General features: G+C 36.1%; 1 protein-coding gene and 1 long non-coding RNA gene across 18 annotated transcripts in view; one reads left to right on the forward strand and one right to left on the reverse strand.

Annotated features, from left to right (window-relative positions):
• Window positions 1-14,642, forward strand: part of LOC103092767 (uncharacterized) — a 124,435-nt gene extending 109,793 nt beyond the window's left edge. The window contains exon 3 of the long non-coding RNA XR_008916686.1: window positions 14,184-14,642. This is a non-coding gene — a long non-coding RNA (uncharacterized LOC103092767). The remainder of the gene's footprint in view (window positions 1-14,183) is intronic.
• The window catches only part of MAP7 (microtubule associated protein 7), a 249,148-nt gene that overhangs the window by 35,575 nt on the left and 187,288 nt on the right, over window positions 1-26,285 (reverse strand). For 5 of the 17 annotated variants that reach the window (XM_007484613.3, XM_016428917.2, XM_056818857.1 and 2 more), the window contains 5 exons: window positions 20,184-20,347; window positions 19,467-19,590; window positions 14,766-14,876; window positions 7,637-7,750; window positions 3,152-3,303 (listed from right to left, as the gene is read on the reverse strand). In XM_007484613.3, the coding sequence (XP_007484675.2) occupies window positions 3,152-3,303; window positions 7,637-7,750; window positions 14,766-14,876; window positions 19,467-19,590; window positions 20,184-20,347 (665 nt within the window). The remainder of the gene's footprint in view (window positions 1-3,151; window positions 3,304-7,636; window positions 7,751-14,765; window positions 14,877-19,466; window positions 19,591-20,183; window positions 20,348-26,285) is intronic. The other 12 variants (XM_056818865.1, XM_016428918.2, XM_056818863.1 and 9 more) reach the window with 3 other exon arrangements.

Here is a 26,285-nt window from a genome sequence, read left to right on the forward strand (position 1 = left end):
ATCTTCCAGCTCAGATCCAGGGCTTTGAGTCCAAAGCTAAGATCTCCCAAGTGTGCAAAGTCAATATGTGAAATTCTCACATCAAAGAGTTGCTTTCACCTTTGGCAAGTGTCTCGATCAAGAATTAAAGGTAGATTCTAAAAGGCTTCAAGGACTTTGAAAGAGAAATACTGTACTTCATAGTGTAAACATCAGGCTTGCCCAACCACACACATTATCCTCAAAGGTCTCTGAAAAATCCTTTTAAGAGCCTTTCATCTTAAATCTGAGTTGCTCTATAGAGTTAAGATTTTAAAATAATGTGTTCTAGGCTTTCATTAAACAGGTCATGCTATGATCATTGCTGGATAATTAGTGGAGTCTTTTAGTTGGTTGATGAGTCAGTTAAAGCCAGAGGGAAAACAGAAACAATGGCTATTTTTTTCCAGTAAATGTAAAATTATCATGCACTTCAAAATAAAGGGAAAACATCCTAAAATTAAGCTACCTTATTATGTGCATGATATGTTTTAGAAATGAACACAAATGCAGCAGCATTGTCACTAAGAATGCATATATTATTTTCCTTAATAATCGCTGCCTCCCCCTCCCCCAAAAGTTGAGCTCACAAGGTTTAAGAGTCAAATGGTCAGTTAATTAGATCTGGTAGAGGCCTTGTTGGCCATGTGGTTCAACTTTCTCATTTTACAGATCAGCAAACTGATGTGACTTGCCCAATCCCATATTATTTTTCAGTAGCTTTGGACATATACTGATTCTTTGAGACCTTGTTTGGAGTTTTCCTGACAAACACAGTAGAGCAGTTGGCCATTTCCTTCTCCATCTCATTTTACAGATGAGGAAACTGAGGTTAACAGAGCTGAGTGATTTCCCCAGGGTTCCAGATTTGAGGTCACATTTGAACTCAAGTCTTCCTAACACTAGGACTGGTGCTCTATCCACTGTGTTGCCTATCTGCCTTTATCCAAGCCCATTCAACTCATAAAGGTCTGAGGTGAGATTTGAATCCAGATCCTCCATGCCCACTGTCTTATTTACTGGTGATTTTGCACTAAACTTACTAAATTTCACCTAAATGCTTCTAAAAGCACCCAATGAATACTTTCAAATATAGTTATCCCTTCCACATTGTGACTTTCTTCATCATGGTTTTGATGGCATGATGGGGGGTTGGCATAAGAAATTAAATGTGTATTTTGGGAAAATTCTGTAGAAGCTGTAAATGACAGAGAAAAAGCTTGGAAACGCAGAAATGTATACTTATCCTAAACATCCTTACAGTACTATAAGGTACCCATAAAAGAAAAAGAAAAATTTCAGACTTCTTCTCTGGTACAAAGGGAAGGCCAAAATATTTTTAAGGAATTTTCCAGACAGGAGAGGCAGTGGGCGCCTAACTCCCACAATATGGAAGGGATAACTGTACATTTGAGATCAGCAAACCAACTTTTACTAACAAGGAAAAGAGAAATTATTAGGTAGGAAATGATCTCTATGCTTCTCTTTGGAGATGTTGCCTTGTTGCCACAGGCAGGCAAACACCACAATTACCCTAATATGTTTGGCATAATAATACCAGTTCATGCTCATATCACACCCCAGGCTTTATAGTTGGCTCTCCTTAAAGCAGTCCCCTCAGAGTGGTAGAGACATTAAAAAAACCATAAGGTCTCATGATTCTCATTACCCTGCTCAAAAAGTTCCAGGGACTTCCAATCTAGGATAAAATACAAATTTCTCTGTTGGGCATTTAAAGCGCTTCACAAGCTAATTCCAGCCTACCTTTCCAGGTTTATTATACACTCCTCCTCCCATGCTCTGTGGTCCATCCACATCGTCTGTCCTAATTACTATTATTTGCACATAACATTCCATCTCCCTCTCTGTGCCTTCACACAATCAGGTGAGCCCTGGTGCTCCCCTTCTCTTTAGATTTCCTAGCTCCTGTCAATTTTTATTGCTGGTGTTCAGTTATTTCAGTTATGTCCAACTCTTATGACCCCAATCAGGGGTTTTCTTGGAAAAGATATCAAAATAGCTTGCCATTTCATTCTCTGGCTCATTTTTATAGATGATGAAACTGAGGCAAACAGGATGACGTGGTTTACCCAGGGTCACAGTGTCTGAGGCTAGATTTGGTCTGGCCCCTCTAGCCACTGTCCTACCTAGCAGCAGCCCTAACCCTCCCTTCGAGAGTTAGTTGCAGAGGTTACCAAGAGTACTTATGGCTCTCTTACCTGGACCACTCCAAACATATCCAGCAGACGGACAGCTGCTGCATAGGAGTGTTTGAGGACCCAACAATGAGTAAGTATTTAGGATGTATCTACTATATATATATGTGAGGTACTCCACCAGATACTGGAGGATCTCAAGCAAAACAACCTTTGATCTCAAGGACTTTACACTATTTAAAGGGAAATCATATGTACACGTAGAAGTAAATATTAATTATACATACATGTACCCACACATATATGTACCCAGGAGTAAGCCTATAGAATTTGGATTCATTTTGTATATATGTGAATAACTGGAAAAGACTAAGGCAAATAAAAATTATTCACAGCCCATATATCTGTTAATATAGTCATAGAATACATTCATATTATATACACCCATAGATATATTATTTGTATTTATTTTTTATGTATACATGTGAATTCCCCTAAAAGAATATAAGGTCAATAAAATGATTTATCTATATCTATATCTATATATATGTACACATATACACAAATATAGGTATTATCTGTTTGTATTTATACACACCCTTTCTGCAACATATACAAATATGTTGCAGAAATGGTTATGTGTATGTACACATATATAGATATATTTCACACATATGTATATATCTGTATGTATTGCAGAAACAGTGATGATCTGTATTGACAGAGGATATCCCTCAATGGGCGTTTCTTGAATTTAGAGGTACAGTATATGTGCTATTTGGGGTGGAGTGCCATTCACTCAATAGCAGGGAAGATCAGGAAAGTCTTCGTGTAAGATGCTAGAATTTAAGCTATGCTTTGACCAGAGCAAGAAGTGGGGGTGAGGAAGTACCCCACAAGGTCACTGAGATCTCTTTGTAGCAGTAACAGTTATTTGGGCTCGTGCCCACATTAGCCCATTCCCAGCGACTACTTACCATTGTGTTGTGCAGAGTCCTCTTGCGTCCGGTACCTTCAGATGGTGTTACAAAGAGTTTGGGCCGATCAGTTGGATTTCTACAATGTGCAGCTTTGTAGGACATAATGCTGATGGGGCTGCAAGATGCTGAACGAGGACAAATGGGGATAACTGGGATGCAGTTGATTGTTTTACATTGGGAAGTGTCAGAGTTGCAGAGGAAGGAAAGCCAAAAGCCAGGTGCAGGAAAATGAACAAAGCAGAGAGAAGAAGAAAAGGAAGGAGAAGATATTATTACCTACAGGTCACCCAGAACCATCACTCACCTCTTCCCATGGCCCCATGAACTCATGATGTTTCCAAAAAGAATGAATGGGCATTCAAATGAAATGGATGGATATCTTGGGAGGGATTCAACCATATTTAGACACAGATCAAAGATCCAGATGTAGCCAATAATGAAAGGTAGCAGGCAATGGTCTTATCTGATAAATGATGGTTCTGGTTAAGTTCTACCTTAAGGATACAAGAGTGGTTTGTTTCAGACAAACACAGGACTTTAAGGATAGTTTAAAGGTTATGGAGACAGAAGTTAGATTTCTCCTAAACTAGCAGTATGATGAAACAAAGGGCAAAAAGAGAGAGAGAAAGTGAGCAAGCCAGCCAGCAAAGCCACAGCACAGTTATGCCAGGAGGAAAGTTCAGCAGGCTAAGGAGTGAGAATAATTACATTTCATCTTATTAAGAGGGTTAAGGAAAGTCTGTGATTTACATTTTAAAAAATCTGTAAAGGCTTTAGCTATAAACCCACAAACCGATGTATGAACCTGGGTTTTCCATAATCCTTATTTTTTTTGTGATTTATAAGAGACATTAAAGTGTATTTAAGCACACATTTTTGTTAATAATAATAATAATAATAATAAACATTTAGATAGAGCTTCCTACGTCTCAGAAGCACTTTACAATTATTATCTCATTTGATCCTCAACAACCCTAGGAGGTAGGTGCAATTATTATCTATTTTACAGATGAAGAAATGGCAAACAGAGGTTAAGTGATTTGCCCAGAGTCACAGCCTCTGAGACTATATTTGAACTCAGGGCTTCCTGATGCCAAATCCAGTGTTCTGTCTACTATGTTATAACCAGCACTTCCCCCCACCCCCCCAAAAAAAGATAAATTAAAAATGATCCTAAACTTTGTACATATCTAAAATCTTTAATCAATATGGCATGCATTATTTAATTCTAGTTTTTTTTAAAAGCACACTCATTAGTAATCAAGATGGAATGTTTTTGTGCTACCTTTTAAAAAACACACTCTTTAACCACTTCCTATACCCCTCCTCCAAATAAAATTGGCATTATCATGATGCAAATGATTTTATAATCAATATTAGGACTAAGGTAGTTAAAATACTGTACTCTATAGGTATCATGTTACAGAGATAAAGAATGTAGATTATAAAATTTATTTTCATCTATTTCAGCTGGCAAGGCTAGTTTTAGTAAAAATGGGAAACAAGCATGATGACTTCTTAAATAAGTACTATGTATACATTTGGATCCATTCATGATGTAACCAAGTATAATTTTCTATAAAGTTTGATTTGGGGGTTATTCATAAATGCAAGAGATCATAACTCAAACTCTGGAGTTTATAATAAGAACACAATGAACAGATTATGACAGCTCAATCTCCCATCCACTGACATTTAGATTTGCTCTACAATGGGAAATTCATTCTTAATTGTGTACTTTCCCCAGTTAAGTTATTGAGAATGCTATCAGATTCTCTTTCAGCCAGGTGCAGATTGGGTGAAAGGGTCAATAGAAGACTTTTCCAATCGCTTAAAAAGTGAGTTCAATTTCCACAGGGGAAAATCCTAACCCCTAGGTTCTGGAGATGAGGTTTCGAATATTGCCATTCTCACAAAGCAGCAACAGGAAACTTTTATATTCTGTCCCAATGGTGATGGAGGGAAGATTTTTGGACAAAAGGAAAGAAGCAAGTCACTTAGCTGTGATCTCAGCAAGGACTACTGGTGCTTCAAGTGCTATTATGTAAAATTCCTCCGGGCCAATCAACAGCATTTAAAGAATAACCACGGCTTTCCAGAGGATTATTGACCAGGAGGAGGGGTATCTAGCCCAAGGCACAGCCAGGGGCCATTAATCTCAATTGATCAATAATCCTGAGGAAAACATAAAAACAGAAACATTTAAGCTACAAGGTCATTGGTTTCACCTTCAAAATAGAATAAAGCATCCAAATACACTTTTCCATTCCATTTCCAAATACACTTCATTCCTAGTCCATTGCCAGTGTCAAGGAGAAAGTATTCCTTTTGCTTCTGAGAACTGAAACTACTTTAGACACCTATTTTATGCAAGTAGCATTGAAAATTACTATCATGTTTTCAAAACAACCATAGTTTTATGCCTACTTTTCCTCCTTTTTGCAATGATTCAGAGAGATGTAGCAAAGGAATGATCCTAAGGAATAGAGGATTGAAAGCAAAGAAGAAATAAAGATATTGACAAAGTAAAAAAATTAAAAAATTTTCATACATAAGATTTGATGGAAAGAAGATTATCTTAAAAATTTTTGCTAGTGTAAGAAATGGACAGAAAACATACTAGAAAGCAATAAACAATGATCAGCAACAATGCAATACAAGGGCTATTGTAGTAAGTAAAATAATTAACACAAAAGGAAGTTCATTGGTTCACCCTACTGGAAGAAATATGAGAGTAAATCTATTTGGAAAAAGGACAATAGGAGAAAGGAATTGTAAAGCAGACAAGAACCTGTTAGAATAGCTGATGAAAACTGCTTGGGCTAGGCAAAATTATGAAAGGAGGCAAAAAGATGGGGACTATTGGGAAAGGGAAAGAATGAAACAAAGCATAAGGAAACATTTTGAAGAATAAAGTAAGAAGCAGAAGCTCTGAGAAAAATGTCAAAGGCAGATGTAGGGAAATAGAATAATAACCAACGAAGCTGATTGGAGCTCAAACAAAATACAATGTGGGCCTTAATGAATCATGAAGCCATACAACCACCATTGTGTTGTTCTTCATTTAGATATAAATGAAGAAATTTTGTTTGATGACTATGAAAGGATCAAATCAATGGGCAAAGAACCAAAAATTTCAAAACAACGATGGCTTTTAAAATCAGAATTCCACACTTCCAGAAAATCACAGCCAGTAATGAAGGGGTCATCAAGTCTCAAATGATGAAAGGCAATATGGTCTAGTTCTTTAACTGAACACCTATTATGCCAGATGGTTGTCCAAATAACTAAGAGGAGGTGATGAGATCTGATCTGAAATCTTGTAGATGTGGTTTTCACTTCTTTCTTTGCTATAAAATCATCCTGGAATCAATCCCTTAGTCTTCCTAGCTGCTTCATTTCTACTATGGGAATAATCATACTTAGTACTATGTGTGTTTCATTGGGGTGTTGGAAGAATTATGAGGTTAGCACTAGTAAAATTCTTTTAGCACCTTAGATGAAAGATACTATAAAAGTACAAAGCAATATTATTTACCCAGGAGTAAAGAACAGGAAGAAGCTTGCAGAACCAAAATCATCATTAGGAGGAATTTTATGGAGGTTATCTGCAATCTCCTAATTGGGGAAGACAAAGGCAGGTAGACTGGTCACTTATTCCTCATATATCCAAAGACATTTAGGAATATATGAATCAATTCAAGAGGAAAGATTTCTTGGAGAAATTAAGGCACATCTTTCCAAGAGGTATAGGATCCACATTAATTTACCAATAAATTAATGAACCTGTTTCTGCACTGTGATTTGAGGTTGTTAAATAACAGTTTAAGATGATCCCTTTTTAACATTTTTTTTCCAAATTACATTACAAATTTGAAGAGCGATACTTGGGGATCACAACACCTTTCTGAGGTTGGGGGTGTATTCTTCATGGAGGATAAAACAGGGAATTTTTGTTGCCCAAAACCAAATGAAGGAAACCCTGGTTTTCTTGTGTGTGCTTATTTTATTTTGTTTTGACATCTTAACAGGCATGCCCTTCGATTTTACTCTTACCTCCAAGGTTTTAGAACCAAATCCTTTAGAAAGGCGAATGCCAAAATAACTGATCCTAATTTCTATCTCCGATCTGCTCTCCATTTATTCCAATAAAGGCATAGGATGGTGAAAAAAAGGGAGTAATTTTTCACCCACATATCTGCATGGACAGAGAGAGGGCATCTAAAGACACCTATAAACAGCAGGAGGCTCCCTTTGTCTCTCAGGGCATCTGGTGTCCAGATAAAGATGCTAAGACTTTGACGAGAAAACAATCCAGGTAGCATGAAACCAACACCAAATAAGTAAATTTCCAAAGCCATTTTCACCTGGAGAGGTGCACCTCAGAGAAAGCTGAAATTTGATTAGACCAAATGGCTGTTTAGAAGGCGCTGAAAAGATGGCTCAGCTCTCCCCAGAAAGCTCCACTTTGTTCCATTTTACCTGCATCTCCAGTCAAGGCAGCAGCGCTTTTACTTCTGGCCAGGAACGAATGTGTGGGCGTCAGGAGTCTGTTTACAATGCTGCTCTCCCAGGGGCTGAGCTGCAGGCGGCGAGCTAAATGTCACCACATAAGCAAGATGTTAGAGGGCATTCTTTCCACCAACCGACCAACGAGGGCGCAGCACCTTAAGTCTGGAAATGAAACTTGGGCACCCTGAGAGTGAAGTTTGCTGACCATCAGCATTAGGGGATTCCTGGGCCTTTGTCTTTGTATCCCTAGAATTTATGGAGGAATTGACCAGACCCATTCCATCACCTATCTTAAACGGGTGTGGTTCCTGGTTGCCACTAAACCACCAAACAACATTTTGCTAATTCCAAGCTGTTTCTGGTCCTTCCTCTGCCCCCAACAGAAAGCACATTTGACTGTGGTCTTGGCTAGTGCCATCGTTTGTCCTAGGCAGCAAGGCACCTAGGTATCAGGTGGGGGAGTACACACCACCTAAGCAGATTAGTAGATTGATCCCAGAATTGCGCAATGAGCCACAACGAAGGCTTTGCCTGAATAAGAGCAGGCTTTCCATTTGAGTTTACAAAACAAACAAACAAACAAAAAGGTTCCCATTGAAGACAGCTAGACAAACATACCTTCTTTTGCTATTATCACTTTATGGTTCAAAAAGCACTTTACAAGGATATTATCTGAGTAGATCCTCACAACAACCCTGTGAGGTAGGAGCAAATGAGGAAACTTAAGTCTCCAAGGACACTGGCTTTGCTCATGGCTGCACAGTTAAAAAGTGGGAAATTGGAACTAGAACCCAGGTCCCCTGATCCCTAGTCCAGGGTTTTTTGGTCAGTCAATGAGCATTTATCTTTACCCTGCTAGGTGCCTAAGGCACACAAAGACAAAGCTGAAACAAGCCCTTGCCCTCCAAGGAGCTTACATTCTAACAGGAGAAAACATTCATATGTAGGTTTAGGACAAGACACACACACACATACACACAGCTTTGCCTTTATCTGAACAATAAAGAAAAACAGTTTGACACAATTTTAAAATGACAGACTGCACCGAAAGCATTCTGTGATGCTTCTATTTCTCTCTATTTAGCACATCTCTGGTTATGATTTTGAGTAACAGATAGGGCTCTCTTCTTGCCTTACAAGCTAGATTGAATTTATGATGGACCATAAGGCTTACTGTTGGAGTAAGAGAAAATTAAACACAGTAGCCATAAGATAATTTGAAAAAAAATTCTGCATATGACCACTCTCATATCCAGAGTACTTGAGAGAAAAGAACATGGAAAGAAGTAACCTGAAATTACAATCAAAGCTTGGCAGTAAACATTAAGAAATATATATTGATCTTTCACAAATTCACTCAATTCTTGAAGCTCTATCACCTAGATAAGTTCAGGCTAACTATCTTTTAGGGAAGGTATAAAACTTATTTTTTCCTGAAAGACCATAAAAGAAACATGAGGGGATCCTGTGAAGATCCATCAGAAAGCAGATTTCACAATTGTATTTGGGAACATAGTCCCCAGAGGTCATCTTAAAAACCATTCTTATGAAAGTACAATAATGCTTAAGGAAGTAGGATGGACTAAATATTTCATTTGGCTTTATATCTTCAGCACCTACAACAGTGACCAGCTCATAGCAGGTGCTTAATAACCTCAGGTTGAGTGATTGAAAGTGAGTTCTGATCAGCATCAAAAGCAGTAGGTACACTTCTACCTTTAAATTTTGCTTTCAGAACCAATTTTCTTAGATGAACAATTTAAGGCCAGATTCCCAAGAGAAGGGCACTTGACTTCCATTAGGAAATTATCTGGGTCAAAGCTACAAGGAAAGCCATGATGGATGACACTAACAGCAGGAAGGAATTCCCATTTTCCTAAAGCATAATTATGTATGCATATATTTAAAGAATTCAACTCTAATTTTTTATCACATTCCTTGTGCACACTAGGGATAACACTGTTAAATTTGGGCTTTGCTGGACTGAATTCCAATAATTAAACCATTTGATAATTGTCAGAGGAATGACTACATAAAAATCCATAAAAACATTAATAAAGAATGCAATTGCAACATCTATAAATCTCTGTGATCTTCAATGAATGAACATGACTATAGAGTAGTTTCTAATGACAGTGTAAGTCTCTATCTGATCTCTATGGAAACTACTACAGTCTAAAATTAGAATACATTATACTAGAATGAAAAAGATTAATGGGAAAAAGGTGAACAGAATTAATTGATGGTTTAAAACACATGATTATATTTTAAATATAAAGGGGGGTTGGCAAGGAAATGAAGCAGAAAGAATGAGGATATAAGAAAGGTTGAAGAATCTACCCACTTTTCTTTCTACTTGTTGAAGGATAGAGCTCAAGTCTTAGCTGTAACTTAAAGATTGAAATTGTTTCTTTAGGGAAACTCTCCCATTTCCCATGAAAGACTGAAAGACTAAAATGCTGGACTAAGACTTTGCCTCTGTATCATGATATTTTTTTCTCTATAAGCCATTCATTTATTGGTACAGAGTAAAGTGCTGTCATAAATAATTAAAACTAAATTTTATCCGTAAGAATAAATGAGATTAAAATGTGATACAGCATCATAGATTTATTATTTTGTCACTCATTCTCTAATTTGCAAAATGTTTCAATTAGAATCTTGCCATGAATGGAAAGTAATTGAACACACAGTATTAAAATATGAGCCATGAAATTGCCAAAAAAAAAAAAAAAACACAACCCAAACCCTACATAGCTGTATTTTAGATTTCTAAGAATGAGCATTTATGTTAGACTTTTTCTTAAAGTGTCAATTAATATGTGCTGGTGCTAATTTTGCTGGTGGTAGCTTATTAGGAGTTTGTATACATTTTGCTAAATATCGCAGAGAACACAATGTTCATAAATTATAATGATATTCTCTACGTATAAGAACATGTTTTATGTAGCATACCACCTTTCCTCCAGTTTAAATTTCCATTTAACATACAAATTTTCTCATAAAGAACACTGAAGCAAATTTGATATTAAAAGCACATATCAACCCAAATCTTAGATGGAAAAACTGAGGCCCAGAAAGCTAGGTATTTTACCACAAATCTACAAAGTGACAAAATCCACAGGCAGAATCTAGGATAACTGTGCTCCTCATTGGGCCCAAAGCAGTCTGTGTTCCTGTCTCTTCCTTTCTTTAAAAAAACATTTTCCAAGTGTCATTATGATAGGAATATGAAATAGCTCCTTTACAATAAGTATATATTAGATTCTCCAAGAGGCTCATGGGGATCTGTAGAGGTTTCTTTGTCTTTTAACACTGCTTCAAAAGATCAGATATAAGACTCCAAGACATCATTTAATGATATATGATAATGCTGGTGTGAGATTGCTGGGTGAAAGGGGCAATTGTGCCTCTTTCCTCTTTAAAATAACCTCTAGAGGCTTTCTCTGAGCTTAAGAATTAAGAAGATGAAGTATTGCAATATATCACTCTTGTTTTTCTCCCTTTTCTTTGAATCATGAAGGTCTTTATTTTATTGTAATTTGTATTAAATTTAAGAGGTAGTAAACCTATTGTTCTAGAGCTACTTACTCTATAGATAGTATTTCCCAAGGAAAAATCTGTTCCTACCTCTATATTAAATATGCAGGGGCTTGGAGAGACAGTTGATAGTATGAATCTCAAAAAAGACATAGTTTGTGTTTTATAAGAAATTTCTGGAAGTAAGGGGCTGGATCTCTCTGAATAATTGCATATGGTTCTAGGCATGGAAGAAGTGATTAAAAGTGCTATATACTTAGGAAGGGACTGTTGCTAATTTGAAGTCCATAAACGTCTTCTTTAAAAAAAGGGTGGTTGCTTTTCTTAGAGTCCTGGACTTGAAGACAGAAAGAGCTGAATTCAAATCGTGTACCAAACACTGATTGGGTGTGTCACCTTGGATAAGTCACTTAGTCTTTCTCAGCCTCAGTTTCATCATCCATAAAATGGGAATATAGTAACACCTACAGAATTATTGTATCAAATGCAATTAAGATAATGTAAAGTACTTAGACAATCTTAAAGTTCTATCTACATGTCTTTGAATATTACTATTATTATGCTTCAACATGTCTCTCCTCTGAAAAGCTTGCTAAGCAAGAGACATCAAAGAGGATGAGAAATTAACTGAAAGCTTTTAACCTAAGGATTTCTGGTGGCTCAAATTATTTTATGGTTACAATGACAAAAAGCTTTGACAAATCACAATCCCTCTTTAAAGCTGAGTATTCTTTCACCCATTTCCTATTACAATAAAGTTTTACACTCTCTTCCAGTTCAAAGTTCAGAAGAAACATAAATTTCAGAGGTATCTTTATTCAGCAGTGTCTTTATTTGACTAAGCTAGACTATAAAGGTTATAGCTCTATAACAAGACAGATGGGTAGGTAACCTATCATTGCATCAAAGTTAGAAGGGTATTAAAAAACAATCAATATTAGTATTAAAAACTAATCAAGACAAAAAAAAAGTACCAGTCACGAGAATTCGGGAATCAGTGGATCCAGGGGTAATCATACATGAAGAAACAAAGTAGACCTAGGAAAATTTAAATTTAGCATGGGTGTAGAAGTTAACACATGATGGTGGGCAATACAAGTTTCTATATGCCACTGAAGCAAATAGAGATGAAATACTTTAATGAGTCCTTATGGTATTTCTAGTTATGTCTCTTTGGACTGGGTTGTCTAGTTCCACTTCACTGAATATCATAAAATGATAGAAGATACTGAAACATTAACAACTCCTCTCTCACATACCATAGAAAAAGAAAAATTCTTCTCTTTTTGAATTCTTTCCATTTTACAAGTGGAGTACAAATTCAGGAACCCTAATCAATCTATTAATTTAAACATGTATCTCTTGACAAGAAAATCTTAATTTCCTCAGCTCTACCATAAGGGGCATGCCTGGCTTCTTGACACTGGTCCTTTTTCCTACCACTTGAATCTTTGTTTGGGGTCCTGGAGAACCTGCATCTGTCCTTTGAATTGATCTTCCTCATAAGTCTTAATGGGTGGTCATTGCCCTCTTGAGAAGGAGGCAGAAAGGAAAGACTTCCTGAATTGGATGCCTGTTTCTAAGACCTATGCCTAGTACTTGGGGTCCTAATTTTGTTTTGTTGACTCAAATATTCATTTTAAGTTTATTGTTTTCTGATCTTAAAAGTGTAAACTCTTACTTGATATTTATTTGGCACTGAAACCCAAAACCTTCTCCATAATCCATCCTCAAATGGCAATGATTACAGTGAGGGGTAGATACTTTTTAGTATGGATTCCCATGAAATAAATTAATGGTAGCCATTTAAAATGCAGTAAGCTAGCAGAGACAAAACATGAGTTTTAGTCCCTGCTCACCTGTTACCTATTTGACTCAGTTTCCTCATTTGTAAGGCAAGCAAGTGGGGAGGTGGGGAAAAGAGGTTGTGCTAAACGACTTCGTGGCCTCAATCTAGCTTTCAGATTCTATGACTACAATCACCCCATTAGGTACTGTCTGACATTTGATTGCTTGCTGCCTCTTAAGACTGTCTCTGTCCATGATCTGATTTACTGAGATAGGCAGCTCAGCACTGTCATGAAGTAGATGTCTGCTGGAAAAGTTACCCAGCCTCTTGCTTTCTTCTCAGCTCTAGCCATGGCGCTGTGCAATAAAATACAACCAGGTTTAAGTTTGCCTTGGGCCCAGACTCATACAAGTATGCAACTGATAAGATGACAACATTTAGTTCACAGAAAGTAAAAATATATGGTTAAAAAGACAACTTTCCTAAGTTTTTTTAAGTTGGGCTAGGGGGCTTGTGTGCCCCTATAAATACTCTTTGGAAAAAGAAGTGTGAACTTGTGTTCCTTTCCACTGATGGGTGAAATCACTATCATTTAACTATGTTGTCTAGATTGTATTTCAGGGGTAATCTTTGAATATAAATTAAATTTGAATAGTCTAAAAAGAGAAATAAGTAGGGTTTGAGTTAAAAGTGGGCAAGTGGAGCACCTATTTTTTTCTCTCTAGGTTCAAACACTTAAAAGCAATATATTAACAGCAACTTTCAACATTTTTATAACATTCTAACATCAGACATATGATTTGACAATATATAATACAAAAACATAGAAATACACATACAAACAACTATAGAACACAGACATTTTATACATATAGATAAAGACTATAAACCTGAAATTTTCCAATTCATGATGAAATTCTCAAAGTAATCAGCTTATGATGTTTTTTAAGAGGATATGTTTTCATACTGCACAGTAAGTCAACTTTAGAGTAGATATTTTTATAGCTCATCTTATGAAAACTTAATAGTATATATGCCTTTAAAAAAAAGTAGGATTTTTCTTTCTATGGTATATGCATAGGCAAAATAAGGTTTTGTTTTTAAATAAACTTTAATTGCTAACATCTCATGTACTGTAAATCCCTGGAATGAAAGCAACTCAAAATCTGAATGAAATCCTGTTCACAGGAAGGCCATGACTGAAGGTTTGCGAGGGTGAAGACATTCTGGAAATTAAGGCAAATCTCATGGCTAAATGGACATTGAAAAGCAAGAACATGGAGGACAGATGAAATGCAATAAAGAATGTCTGATTCAATGAGAAATAAATTGAAAAAATAAAATCTACTAACACAAACCACTTGATGTGAGGCTTATTCAAAATCAGGCATTCCCATAGTACAGAACAGCAGCCAAATAACCACGTTGGGGCCCAAATGAACGTTCCCAGAAAAGGTCATGTGCATTTTTGTGGATAAAGAGGGCAGTTTCTGGAGCTGTAACCTCTTTTTACTAAAAACTTGACAGGGAGCACCATTTTCACCGTACGCTAAATGCAATCATCCAGCCAAGTTCTAAAATGAGAAATGTTCTTCTTGGCAAGGCAAATGTTGCTGGGCGCTTATTGCTTTTTTAGATTGAGGTTTTTTCTTCCTATTTAAGAAATATAGGGAAGGAAAGCAACTTCAGATGCTTACTGGATCTGTAAATATCCAAAAGAGCCATTAAGTAATGAAACAGAACACTTTTAAATTTTCCTTTTAACTGTACCTCTATCTGGAGAATTTAATAATGTTGCAGATGAAGAGGAGAGCCGCTTGCTAATGACCGGATCAACATGTTTCGAAAGATTCATTGTTGAAACTGACCGCCTGTCTGGATCTAAAACAAATGGAGATAATGCTAATTGACAGCCCACATGCAAGAAGGAAGCTTCCTAGCTGGCAGATGGAAGGAAAAGCTGGGTTTGGATGGATTCAGCTCTATTGCTAGATCACTTAAAATAGCACAGTTTTCTCAGTGGATGTTTGATGGGTAACTTAAAGGCCGGGCAGGAAATTCCTTTCTTTGGTAGGACAAACAAAGTCAGTCTTTTGGGAGATCAGTTTCTGTGTCAGTAAAGCAACTGGCATAGGAGTCGATTAAACTGAAAGGACCATAGAGCATAAGGAAAATATAATGTGCTTATTTCATTCTCCCTGGAAAGAGGGTTAGGATGGAGGAAAATCTCTTCATGAGGAGGATTAAAGTCATGGCCCTAGGCTGTATTTAGTACAGTCTCACTGAGAATCAGCAGCAGCAGTAGCAGCAGCAGAATTATTGTAACCACCAAAAAAACCTCAAACAAGGGGGGTGCTATTCTTCCAGGTAAAGCAGGATAACATAATGCACAAAGGAATATAAATAATCTCGTGTTGGGGGCGGGGATCCTAATAAGTAGATATGTAATTTTCCCAGGACACCAAAAGAAACTAGCAATAGTACATTTGAGTGTCCAAAAGGAGAAGCTCTTTAAAGGTGTGGAAGGGATTTGCCAACACAGCATTCAGTTTCTGAAATGAGACTGCAAAGAACCATCACCATGCCTATCACATTGCTGAGAGCAGTCTTACACAGCACAGAAGAACAAATTTGCTTGCCTCCAAATATGCCTTCCAAGAGAAACAAATGAGTGAAAGGAGATCTCTCTTGTCACTTGATTATCATAACTTATGGTTGGTACTAGGTAAACAACTATGAACCAAGACACCTTTAGATTAATTCTGAAGAGTAACAAAAGGAGATAAGTGTAATAGAAATGGCAAAATTAAGTCTATCTAGCATGGTACAAATATTAAAAAACTCAGTCATTGTTACATGAGTTCCATTATACTGAGGAACACAGCAACTTAATAACAGTTAAGTCATAGAGACCTGATAAGTTTTTGCCTTTGAGGCAAGTATCAATTTTGTTTCTCAACAATGACAATAACAAGGGTTCCAAGTTGTTCTTAATTTTTTTCAGTACTTTCTTTTTAAAAAATCATAATACCTAGGGTTGCTATTTTTTAACTGAGTTTTTTCAAAATTTTCAAAAGTTTTTTTCAAAATTTGAAAATCCCATAGGATTTAGAAAGTCTTCAAGAGAAAACTTTTAACTTGTGTGATAATACATTGGCAAGTCTCTACCTGTCCAGTTACCTTATTAGAAGGCTATTTTTCCATTAATCGATTAACTGTTTTGTATCATTTTTATTTCCAAGGTTTAAGATAGTTTGGTGTAGTGGATAGTGTTGGCCAAGAAGGCAAGATTTAGATTTTTCTTCTGATAGATATTGGCTATCTGACCCTGGGCAAATTATTCAATCTTTAATTGCTCTGGGAAACTCTAATACTTTAATTTATAGAAAATATTCATTAGTAGAACATAATTTGTTCACCTAGGAATTCCCTATACCAATGAAATCAGAAGTCCAATTGCTATCTTCAACAGGTATTATGACATAAATGTTTTCTATAAACATCAGACATGTATGCATGTCTTCTAATAGCTATTTCTATTGGGCTAAATATTTGTGATTTAAATTTTCTTATGAAAACCACTTTTACTCTTAAGAGGGCCACTTATTTTAAATATTTTCATTTAGAGCAAGTATTTTAGGGAACTAATTTTGGGAATTCTACCTTTAACCCTTAATCAGCCTTTTTGGGAAAAAAATCAGATAATATTCCAGGCTTCTCTCAAGGCAAGGTCAAAAAGAGTTGAAATTGTAACCAGAAAGATTTAGGCTAAAAATAAATCAGGTCATCTTGGTCATGAATGGTGAAATGGTAGAACATAAAAACATCTCAAAGAATCTCTGTCTTTTTTCCCCCACCTGAGAGATTTTAGAATTGCATTAGGCTATTTCTCTCTCTGGGAGAGATTTTATCTAAACCACTCCCTGGGTAGGAACTCTACCCATGTAGCTCTCAACATATAGCCTTCTTACATATCATCACCTTGATGAGGCATTAAATTAATATTTTTTGAAAATTATAGAGGATATAGGCCTGGATGAAGCCAAGATTCTGTGTCTGAATCATCTAGGAGATTCTATGATTCTTGAAAATTTAGTCAAATTCCAAATGTTTTTACTTAAAAAAAAAATAGTAGGCCCCACTCTATTCTCAAAGACTATTAACTCCCTCAATTTACTGCCCTGAAAAACAATGCAGATTTTCCCAGCAGCCGAAGGGAGCACTGCTGCTACTTCTCTTTCTTTTAGTAGCAAGCAATAGTTATAATTTATTAATGCTATGAGTGTGGAAGAAGAGAATTGGGTTTAGGCAGTCTTTTTCCCCTTCTAGCTCTAGCAATCCATAATGATGTATTTTTATAGCAGGAGAAAAAATCCAGATGAAAGAATATGTATAGGAAAAAGAAAATAACAGTGTCAATTTTCCTACATTACAGAAAACTGTTTCTGGCTACTCCAAAAAAGATATAATTACAACCCTGAACTTGAGTTAATATATACTACATCAATTACACCAACATGAGCTTAGTGGGCAGGTATAGTGATGGAGGGTCAAAAAAAAACCAAACAAACCACAACCTTTTATATTGTGCTTAACGACCTACTAAATTGCATTTATAGCCATGTGCTCTTCATGTTCTTTTAATAGACTGCTAGGTAGTTATTCAGGGTCATAGGTAGACAAACTCCTGCAGTACAAAACTTTAAAAACTAATCATTTTCTTGCATGTATTCAAGTAAAAAAATTAGCAAAGGTAATATTGATAAAAAAATTTTTAGGTAAATGGGATGCTTTTGAATCTTTGATGAATCAGTTGTTTTTTTAAACGATTTAAGTCAAAATAATACTTTAAAAAAACTGAAAGAGACAGCTAGGCAGAAAGGGTTTAAATAAAATAAAAAGAACTGAGTGCAGGAAATGCAGATATTATAAAGAATTTGAAGTTCATTGATTTATAATTGGAAAGAGTCTCACGAGGTCATCTTGTCCAGCCCCTTCATTTTACAGTTGAGAAAACTAGAAGTTAAACAATTTTCTCATAGTTAAACTGAGAGCAAATAGCTATGTCAGAATTTTAATTGATATCATCTGACTCTAAATCAAGTGATCTACTCTATGTAGGAAATATGTCCTGGGGAAATCTGTCATTCCAGGGACATAGCTAGGTCCCCTAGAGAACAGGAGGCAACATTTGCCTGTCTGTTCTTGTATCACAGGATCATAGACTGAAGGAATTATCTCCAACTCTTTAAGTCCCCAAGCAATAATGATCACACTTGAGAACAACTGTGCTATCTACCAGATCTAGAGGTAAGCAATAGGATATTAAGCATGCATTAGGTTTAAGTGATGATGGCTCAGCTAGGAATGAACTGGTCTTAGATCTGTTGTACTAGCTACAGGTCAGAGAGTTGGGAAATACAATGACGGCTGTACCAGATTTTCTAGAACCACCCAAAGGTCTGAAGTGGTGGTCCAGGCCTGCTAAATCGAGAAAGGTGAATGGTGTCTCAACAAAATCACCTAGGGACAGAATGTAAAACAATGATTTTTCAAGGTAAATTAAAAAACAAAAAACAAACAAACAAACAAAAAATACCCAGGGTCATTTTATCACACAAATGGAAAGCAAAGAAAAAATAATATTAACACACCATGTGAAATAAAGGTATGTTGAATTTACAGTACAGTGACACTCACTAAAATGACCACGTAGAGGTTTATTTCTTTCTTGATCCCTGAGACTAATTCCCACACACAATGAGAATTATTTTCAAAAACCAAGAGGAAAACACCTCCAAGAATTTACTGTGCACTATTTCTAACTTTTCAGAAGTAATTTCATTTCCTGGTCATTGTCCTTAGTGCTACTGAAATATATTCTCAAGCCAGCCCACAGAGACTCAGGGTACAAATAAAATAACTTAGAATAGAAAAAAGATTTTTTTTAAAATGCTTATTACATTTTACAGGGAAAAAAAAAGAAAACTTAAATCATTTATTGTTCCTGACTCACATGTGGCAACTGACTTACTAAGTGTTACGTTGAAAGAAATCTTTACTTTATAAACTGAGAATGGTGCACTGTAGCTAAAATAATATGAGAATCCTTGAGAACAACAGCCTCACTAATGCTTGAAAGGATGGACCCTAATCCATCTTCCTACCTTTATCATATGTCCCGATCAAATAGCAGATGCAGCCCCAAAATAAATAAATATTAGTTTCATCCAGCTCAATAGCAAGATGAAGAGATTCATTTTTGAGACTCTTAATCCTCAAGCATTTCTCATTACTTGGGGGAATTCAGCTCTCTTTGCAAAAACTAAGGTAGAGTTTCAAAAGGAGGGAGAAAACAAGAAATCAACATTTCCATCTTGGAATGGTTTCCTATCTGATGAGATCCAAGGTGTAGTCTTAGCCTCCAGAAGAAAAGGAAAAGATTTAGGAACTCTTCTCTACCCTTTTTACCTGAAGTGTGAATGCTTGTGCTGGTACTGCCATGGAGAGGTGCCCCCCAGGACCATCTGTTCTGTTTCTGTTTTGGCTTCTGGCTCCTCTCAATTGTTCGTCTAACAACAGCTTCATGGCGTTCCTTAAGCATGAAAGAGGATTCAGTGGTTAGTTTGACTAAGTCCAACTCAGATGTGTTGGGGTTTTTCCACTAGTGAACCTAGTGACTCACACAGTCAACAGACTCCAACTAAAACCATTTTAGCCCATGTTCTTAACTTGGGAGCCACAAATTGGTTTATTCAACACGATAATTGTATTTCAACACAATTGGTTTCCTTGGTAAACCTATGCATTTTATTTGATGTCTTAAAACGTTATTCTGAGAAAGGGTCCATAGGTTTCATCAAACTGCCAAAGGAATAAATGGCACAAAAGATGTTAAGAATACCTGATTTAGGTGGACAAATTCATCCTGCCTCTTGGGACCTCCTCAGTTTTTCTGCATAAATAACTCTAGATTGGAGACTTAATAACTAGAAAATTAGACTATAGGCAAAAATTTCCATGACAAGCAAGACTCCCAGTCCCAAATCAAATCCACCATATGCAAAAGAGATCATCACAGCAAAACAATTTCATTTTGCATTCCAATATTTTCCTGAAAATGCACAACTCTAATTTTGTTGCATCTGAGACCAAAATATGTAATAAACACTGGCCAGGGCCCCTCACCTTATCCTCTTCAAGTCTCTGCCTTCGTTTCTCCTCTACAGCAGCTCGTCGCCTTTCTTCTTTTAACCTTTGCTCTTCTAATTTTTTCTTGCGTTCTTCTAAGTGCTTTTCGTAATGCTGCCGAGCTCTCTCTTCTCGTTCTAACCACACAGTTTCTCTCGCAGCTTCAGAGAAAGAAGGGTGAGGGGTCAGAGAGAGGCTTTAGATAGAGAGCTTTAGAAGTGAGAACCACATGGGCTACTTGTTTTTAGAGTTGTAAATTGCACAACCATCTAGCCAGATATAAACTTCTCTTTAGCAGAGAGTAGAGCAGGTGTGATTGTACCAATGTAATGATTGTGCTTCTCAGGTCACTCACTGTCAACTCCTACCAATTACATTCTTATAATCGATATTTTTAATTATATTCCAATACTCCAGTGTGATCTGAAACCTCCTCCATTTAAGATATTCCCTTCACAGACACAGATCACAACCTACCCTCACTTTGCATCGATCTCTTGTGCATCTATTTCCACTAGGTTCTCCCATAACAAAATAATAAACATTACATATAATCAATTGCTTTTATTATTTCTTTGAACATAATGATGTTATTAGAAATGACAAAGGAAGATGGCAAGGATTGAAAACATGAGATCATTTTCATATCAGTCTCCATGCACAAATCAAGAGCTATGTGACCCCAGGCCAGTCACTTAACCTGTTTGCCTCAGTTTCCTCATCTATAAAAAGGTGATAATAGTAGCATCTTACCCCATAACATTGTTTTGAGGATCAAATGAGATAACAATTGTAAACTATGTAGCACAGTACCTGGCACGTAACAATCAGTATTATAAATGTTAGCTATTATTATTATTATTATTACCAATAATGCACAGCTAAAAACAACCATGGAATTCTATCTTAACACTACTTGAATGACTATGAATGGATATATGATTGTCATAGAATGAAGTTGTTCTGTTGCACCCTTTGCCATCCATTCCACACATCTCTATAATTGTTCAGTTGTTTTCAATGATATCTGACTCTTTATGACTCCATTTAGGGTTTTCTTGGCAAAGATACTGGAGTGGTTTGCATTTGCCTTTTTCAGTTCATTTTACAGATGAGGAAACTGAGGCAAACAAGGTGACTTTCCCAGGGTCCCACAGCTAGGAAGTGCCTGAGGCCAGATTTGAACTCAGAAAGATGAGTTTTCTTGACTTCAGGGCCAGAACTCCACCCTGTACCAACTACCTTTCCTCATCTCTTTATTATATCCACAAAAATATGTTTAATATTTGTGTCCATTTAAAAATTTATCTTGTTTTTTTTAAATATTCTATCCCCCAGATCAGAAGCTATGCCATCTTCTTTGTATTCTTCAGTAAATCCACTTAGCCTATGTAAGTATTAAAAAGGATTTGAAAGAATTTATTCACAAAAGGCAATGAATAAGAGTATTGAATGGAAAGTATTCATTGAAAAAGATGAAGAATATCTTTTCATATTAAATTCAAATATCACCTCTCCAGAGAAAATTATAATCTCCTCAAAATGCTTTCTATGAAAGACACTGTTTTCCCAATTATTAAATATGATTTTGGTCATTGAGTTTGAGGGAGAAAATCTGTTTTACTGAAAAATATCTGTATTGACATTGTTCCACTGGAAGGAAAACAAGGTCATAATAAAGACCAACCTAGGCATTCAGATCTCATTCAGATGAAATGGAACGCACTTAGTACTGGGAGAGCTGGGTTCTAATCTGAGCCCTGCTACTTCCTAGCTATAGAAAATCAGATAAATACCCTAAGTAAAGTCATCCATATAACTAACTACACAAGGATCAGAAGACAAAGGCATGGCTTGAAGCAATTCATATGAAAAAGCTCAACATGAATCAATAGCATGCTAATATGGCAGCCAAAAGAACTAAGGTGATCTTAGGCTGCATTAAAAAAGGGAGCGTGTTCAGAACAAGAAAGAGAATAGTCCTACTGTATTCTGCCCTGGTTAGACCATATCTTGAATATCATGTTAAGTTCCTAGTGTTGAATTTTACCAAGGACGTTGAGAAACTAGGATATACCCAGAGGATGGTGATTAGGGTATGGAGAGAACTAAAATATATAACTATAAGAAGATCAGATGACAGAACAGATTTTTTTTAGAGAAGATAAAATAAATAAGTATTTATTATGCAGTATGGAATCATGGGGAGGGCAGGGGTCTTGGAGTTAGAAAAGTCCAGGTTCAATCCTACTTCAGACATTTCCCAGCTGTGTGACCCTGGGCAAGTCTTCATCTATAAAATGAGGGAGTTGCATGCAATCATTTCAAAGCTCTCTTCCTGCTCTAAATCTATAATCCCAAGGAAACAAAGTGAATTACTCATTGCCCCAAAGGAGCTCATTTTTTACTGGGCGTGGGGATGGGGAGAATACAGCTGATATGCAAATAAAGAAAACTAGGTAATTTGAAAAGATGGTAAATTCGCTATAAGCTTTTCTACTTTTACGTCTCTGTTCATGTTGTCTAAAATTCCATTTACTCTCTATCAGTTTGTTTTTCAAGTTCCAATTCACTTGTCACTTATTTCATTAAGTGATAATATTTGTAAATATTATCTTGGTAAAGTATTTGACACCTAGGCACTTTATACATGTTAGCTATTAATTATTATGATTATTTCATGAGGTCTTTGCTAATCCCTTCAAGTAGATTGATTGATCCCTTTTGAAACTTGCCAAATACTTTGTACTTTTAGAGCATGCAACTATAATCTGTCTTATACTTTACTTATTTATAAACTTATATACTCCTGTATATAAGTATATAAACTTATATATAAATTCACTTCTCATCTTTGAAACCTCTTCCCCTTAGCACTATTCAAACATATTAGGCACTTAATAAATATATTGGGAGTTTTTTAACCCTTACCTTCTGTTTTAGTATCAATTTTAAGGAAGAAGAGTGACAAGAGCTAGTCAATGAGGGTTAAGTGACTTGCCCAGGGTCACACAGCTGGTAAGGATCTTAGTCCAAATTTGAACCCAGGTCCTTCTGACTGCAAGTCTAGTGGTCTATCTACTGTGCTATCTAGCTGTTCCTATATCTGTTAAGTTCTAATGACTAAATAATCCTTATTTATTCCTCTTCTGAAATCTTGTAATTCTTTATCTCAGTTTTATTCACTATAGAGGACAGGATGTATTTTCTAAAAACAGATTAAAAATAAAGGCTTTAAAAAAATTTAGTTACAACTTTGAGCCATACATTTCACCTCAATAATTATGATTCCACAAACACCAAAATAATTTAATTTTAAAAAGCCAAAGGATAAGAAAATGTTTAGAGTTTAAAATAATTAAATTATTTTTCATTTCTTTCTCCTCACTTCATTCAAAACATGACATTTCTATCCTCTAAGCATTCTTTTCTTGTAATAAAAAAACAAACAGTAAGATCAAAAATAGCTTGTTTATGTGAGGAAGGGGGTACAAAGCAGCAGAATGCTTAGCCCAGGAGGGCATCCACAGTTAAGAATGAGAGAAAGAACAGGAGACAGAAAGACAGTAAATGGGACAAATGTAGAGGTGGAAGAATAATCAGAAAACTACATTCCTGATTATCCATGAGGAAAGATATTAAAGTATCAAATGTAGTAGAGAAGCTGAGGAGGTACCTTCCTGTTTGAGGTTTAATTGTGGAGAGTATATGTGCTAAAATCAGAAACAAACAAATGAAAATCTATCTCCATTAAGAATGATAGATCTGGCTTTATGTATCAAAACAGAAAGAAAAGGTCATATTATAGAGGTTTATGGTAAATGTATTAAGGCATACCTCAGGGACTGAGCTCAGGAAAAGTTATTAATAGGAACTTTATGTTTGTAAAAGAGTACAAACATACCAGGCCATGGCAAGTAAGACAATTAGGTTTTTGTTCTATGATCTGTCTGTGCTTTCTTCTAATATTGCTTAGTCACAACCCTTTAACATCTAAACCCTGACTATTAGTTTCACTGAGAATAAAATTATTTTACTTTCTCCAGGTTTCATAAATCTCATCCCATATTGTAAATTGAGAGGTTTGAACATTAAAAAAAACCAACAGTTTTAAATTTGGTTTCATTTAATTGGTTAATAAGAGCTGTGATTTATGGCTACTGAATTGCTCCAACCCAAAATGGTAATACTCAGTGGCAATCCTTGGTGTCTGGTTCCACTGTCCTCATATCACCAAAAAAAGGGCAATTAGTCAGTTGGCCAGTTGGTCAGTTGGTCAGAGGAACCTTCAGAATTTTTTTTTCTTATCAAAATCATTGAAGGTCACCTTTATGTGTTTTGGCCTCAGCTTAAATCAGATAGGAATCTCATGTGATTTCAGATATGCTGTTCTTTTAAAAATAGTTAAAGATCTTATAAGAAGTTTTTAACTTGGGGCTTAAATTGCAGGGACAGGGTAGAGGAGGGGAGTGGCACATGAACTTAGTGGGAAAAAATTGCATCTTCATTTTGTAATCCTATATATTTAAAAACATTATTCTCAGATGTGGTTTTCTTGGTTTAAAAAGACTGCTAAGTGAATCCATGACAGGTAAAAAAAACCCTAAGAATTCCTGCTAAAAAGGATGAAGGAAGGGACTTGAGGATAAAGATCACAGTATATTTAATTAGAATAAAGAGGAGAGATGGAAGTGATGAATATTTTTTTCTCTCTTATATTCTGCAATGACCATGGAGAAATCAAGGAATGAAAATTCTCTGGAGCAATTCTATTGTTCAAAGGTATTTACTTTCTTAACATACTCTGCTAATCAAACTGATTAGTTGGCCTTTTAGTCAAGTCAACTTTTTTCAAACTGTAAACCGAATACTATCCTTGAAACACATAGAAAACAGAAAATCTGTTTTAAAAAACCGTTAACACAGTATATATGGCATAGAAAATCATTATTATGAAATGAAGAGAATCAAACAAATTAATGCTCATTTGGAATGAAATTATTAGTTTCAGTAATTCTAGAAGAGTGTAATAGCTCATTTAATTTTAAAAACTAAAAAATATGTAACATCCAATTATGAAGAAAACATGTCTTGAATTGTTCGAAGATCTGAAGAATGCTTTGGGGCTCTTAAAACTTGCTTTTTCACTTCTTCATTATGTTAGACTTCCATATGGACTTGTGATTTCATCTCACACACATTCATTCTCTCTCTCTCTCTCTCTCTCTCTCTCTCTCTCTCTCTCTCTCCCTTACACACACACACACACACACACACACACACACACACACAAATCAGCCATATTTCTTCCAAGAATCATATAATAGTATAAGACTTGGATCAGACTATTAGAAATTATGAAGGCTCTACTCCTTGGATGGTATTGAATATTAGATTGAAAATAGTTTTAGAGCCAACTCTCAATTACCTGGGTTAATGATGAGGGCCATCATAGTAACTGATCAGGACCAACAGCTCAGTCAAAACCTCTCTCCCTTCCCAAATAAATTTGGCTTTCTCTCCTCAACTCTGCCATTCAAATCTAGTTTGTTTCCCAAGCTAAATCCTGAGCTGCACTGTAGCAGCCACAGTCTTGAGTGAGACTCATAAGAGGAATGACTCCAGACTTAAGACTGGAAAGAAAAGTGGAAGGTCGTAATAGTCCCAACTAAGCAGCTTAAAACCCCCCTCAATCAGGCAAGGGAAAAACATCTCTCAGATACATGCAGGTTAATAACTATAGGAAACTCAGGCACAGAAAATCAAGATCTTACAGTTGGTTTCTCTTCTTTTAACAATTCACTGAGTTCTGTGCTTACAAAACCCTCAGGGGCAAGAGAGATGTCCACCTTTGGTCACACTGGAAATGGGATAGAAGGAGACTGTCTTAGATTGTTGCTCTCCGGTGACACAAAACAAAATATGACGAGTGTTTAAAGAAATCTGATCACCAGCCTGGTGCCACATAACACTAGGTTTTGGAAATTGAGGTTCTCATGGAAGCATAACCTTCTGAGGTCTGAGGCTATAGGTGCCATTTCTCCTTGGCTGAAACATTAACAAGAGTTAAAAGCACAATACTGTGACTTCAAGAAATGT

This window comes from Monodelphis domestica, chromosome 2 (assembly GCF_027887165.1).
Source record: "Monodelphis domestica isolate mMonDom1 chromosome 2, mMonDom1.pri, whole genome shotgun sequence".
Classification (NCBI taxonomy): Eukaryota; Metazoa; Chordata; class Mammalia; order Didelphimorphia; family Didelphidae; genus Monodelphis; species Monodelphis domestica.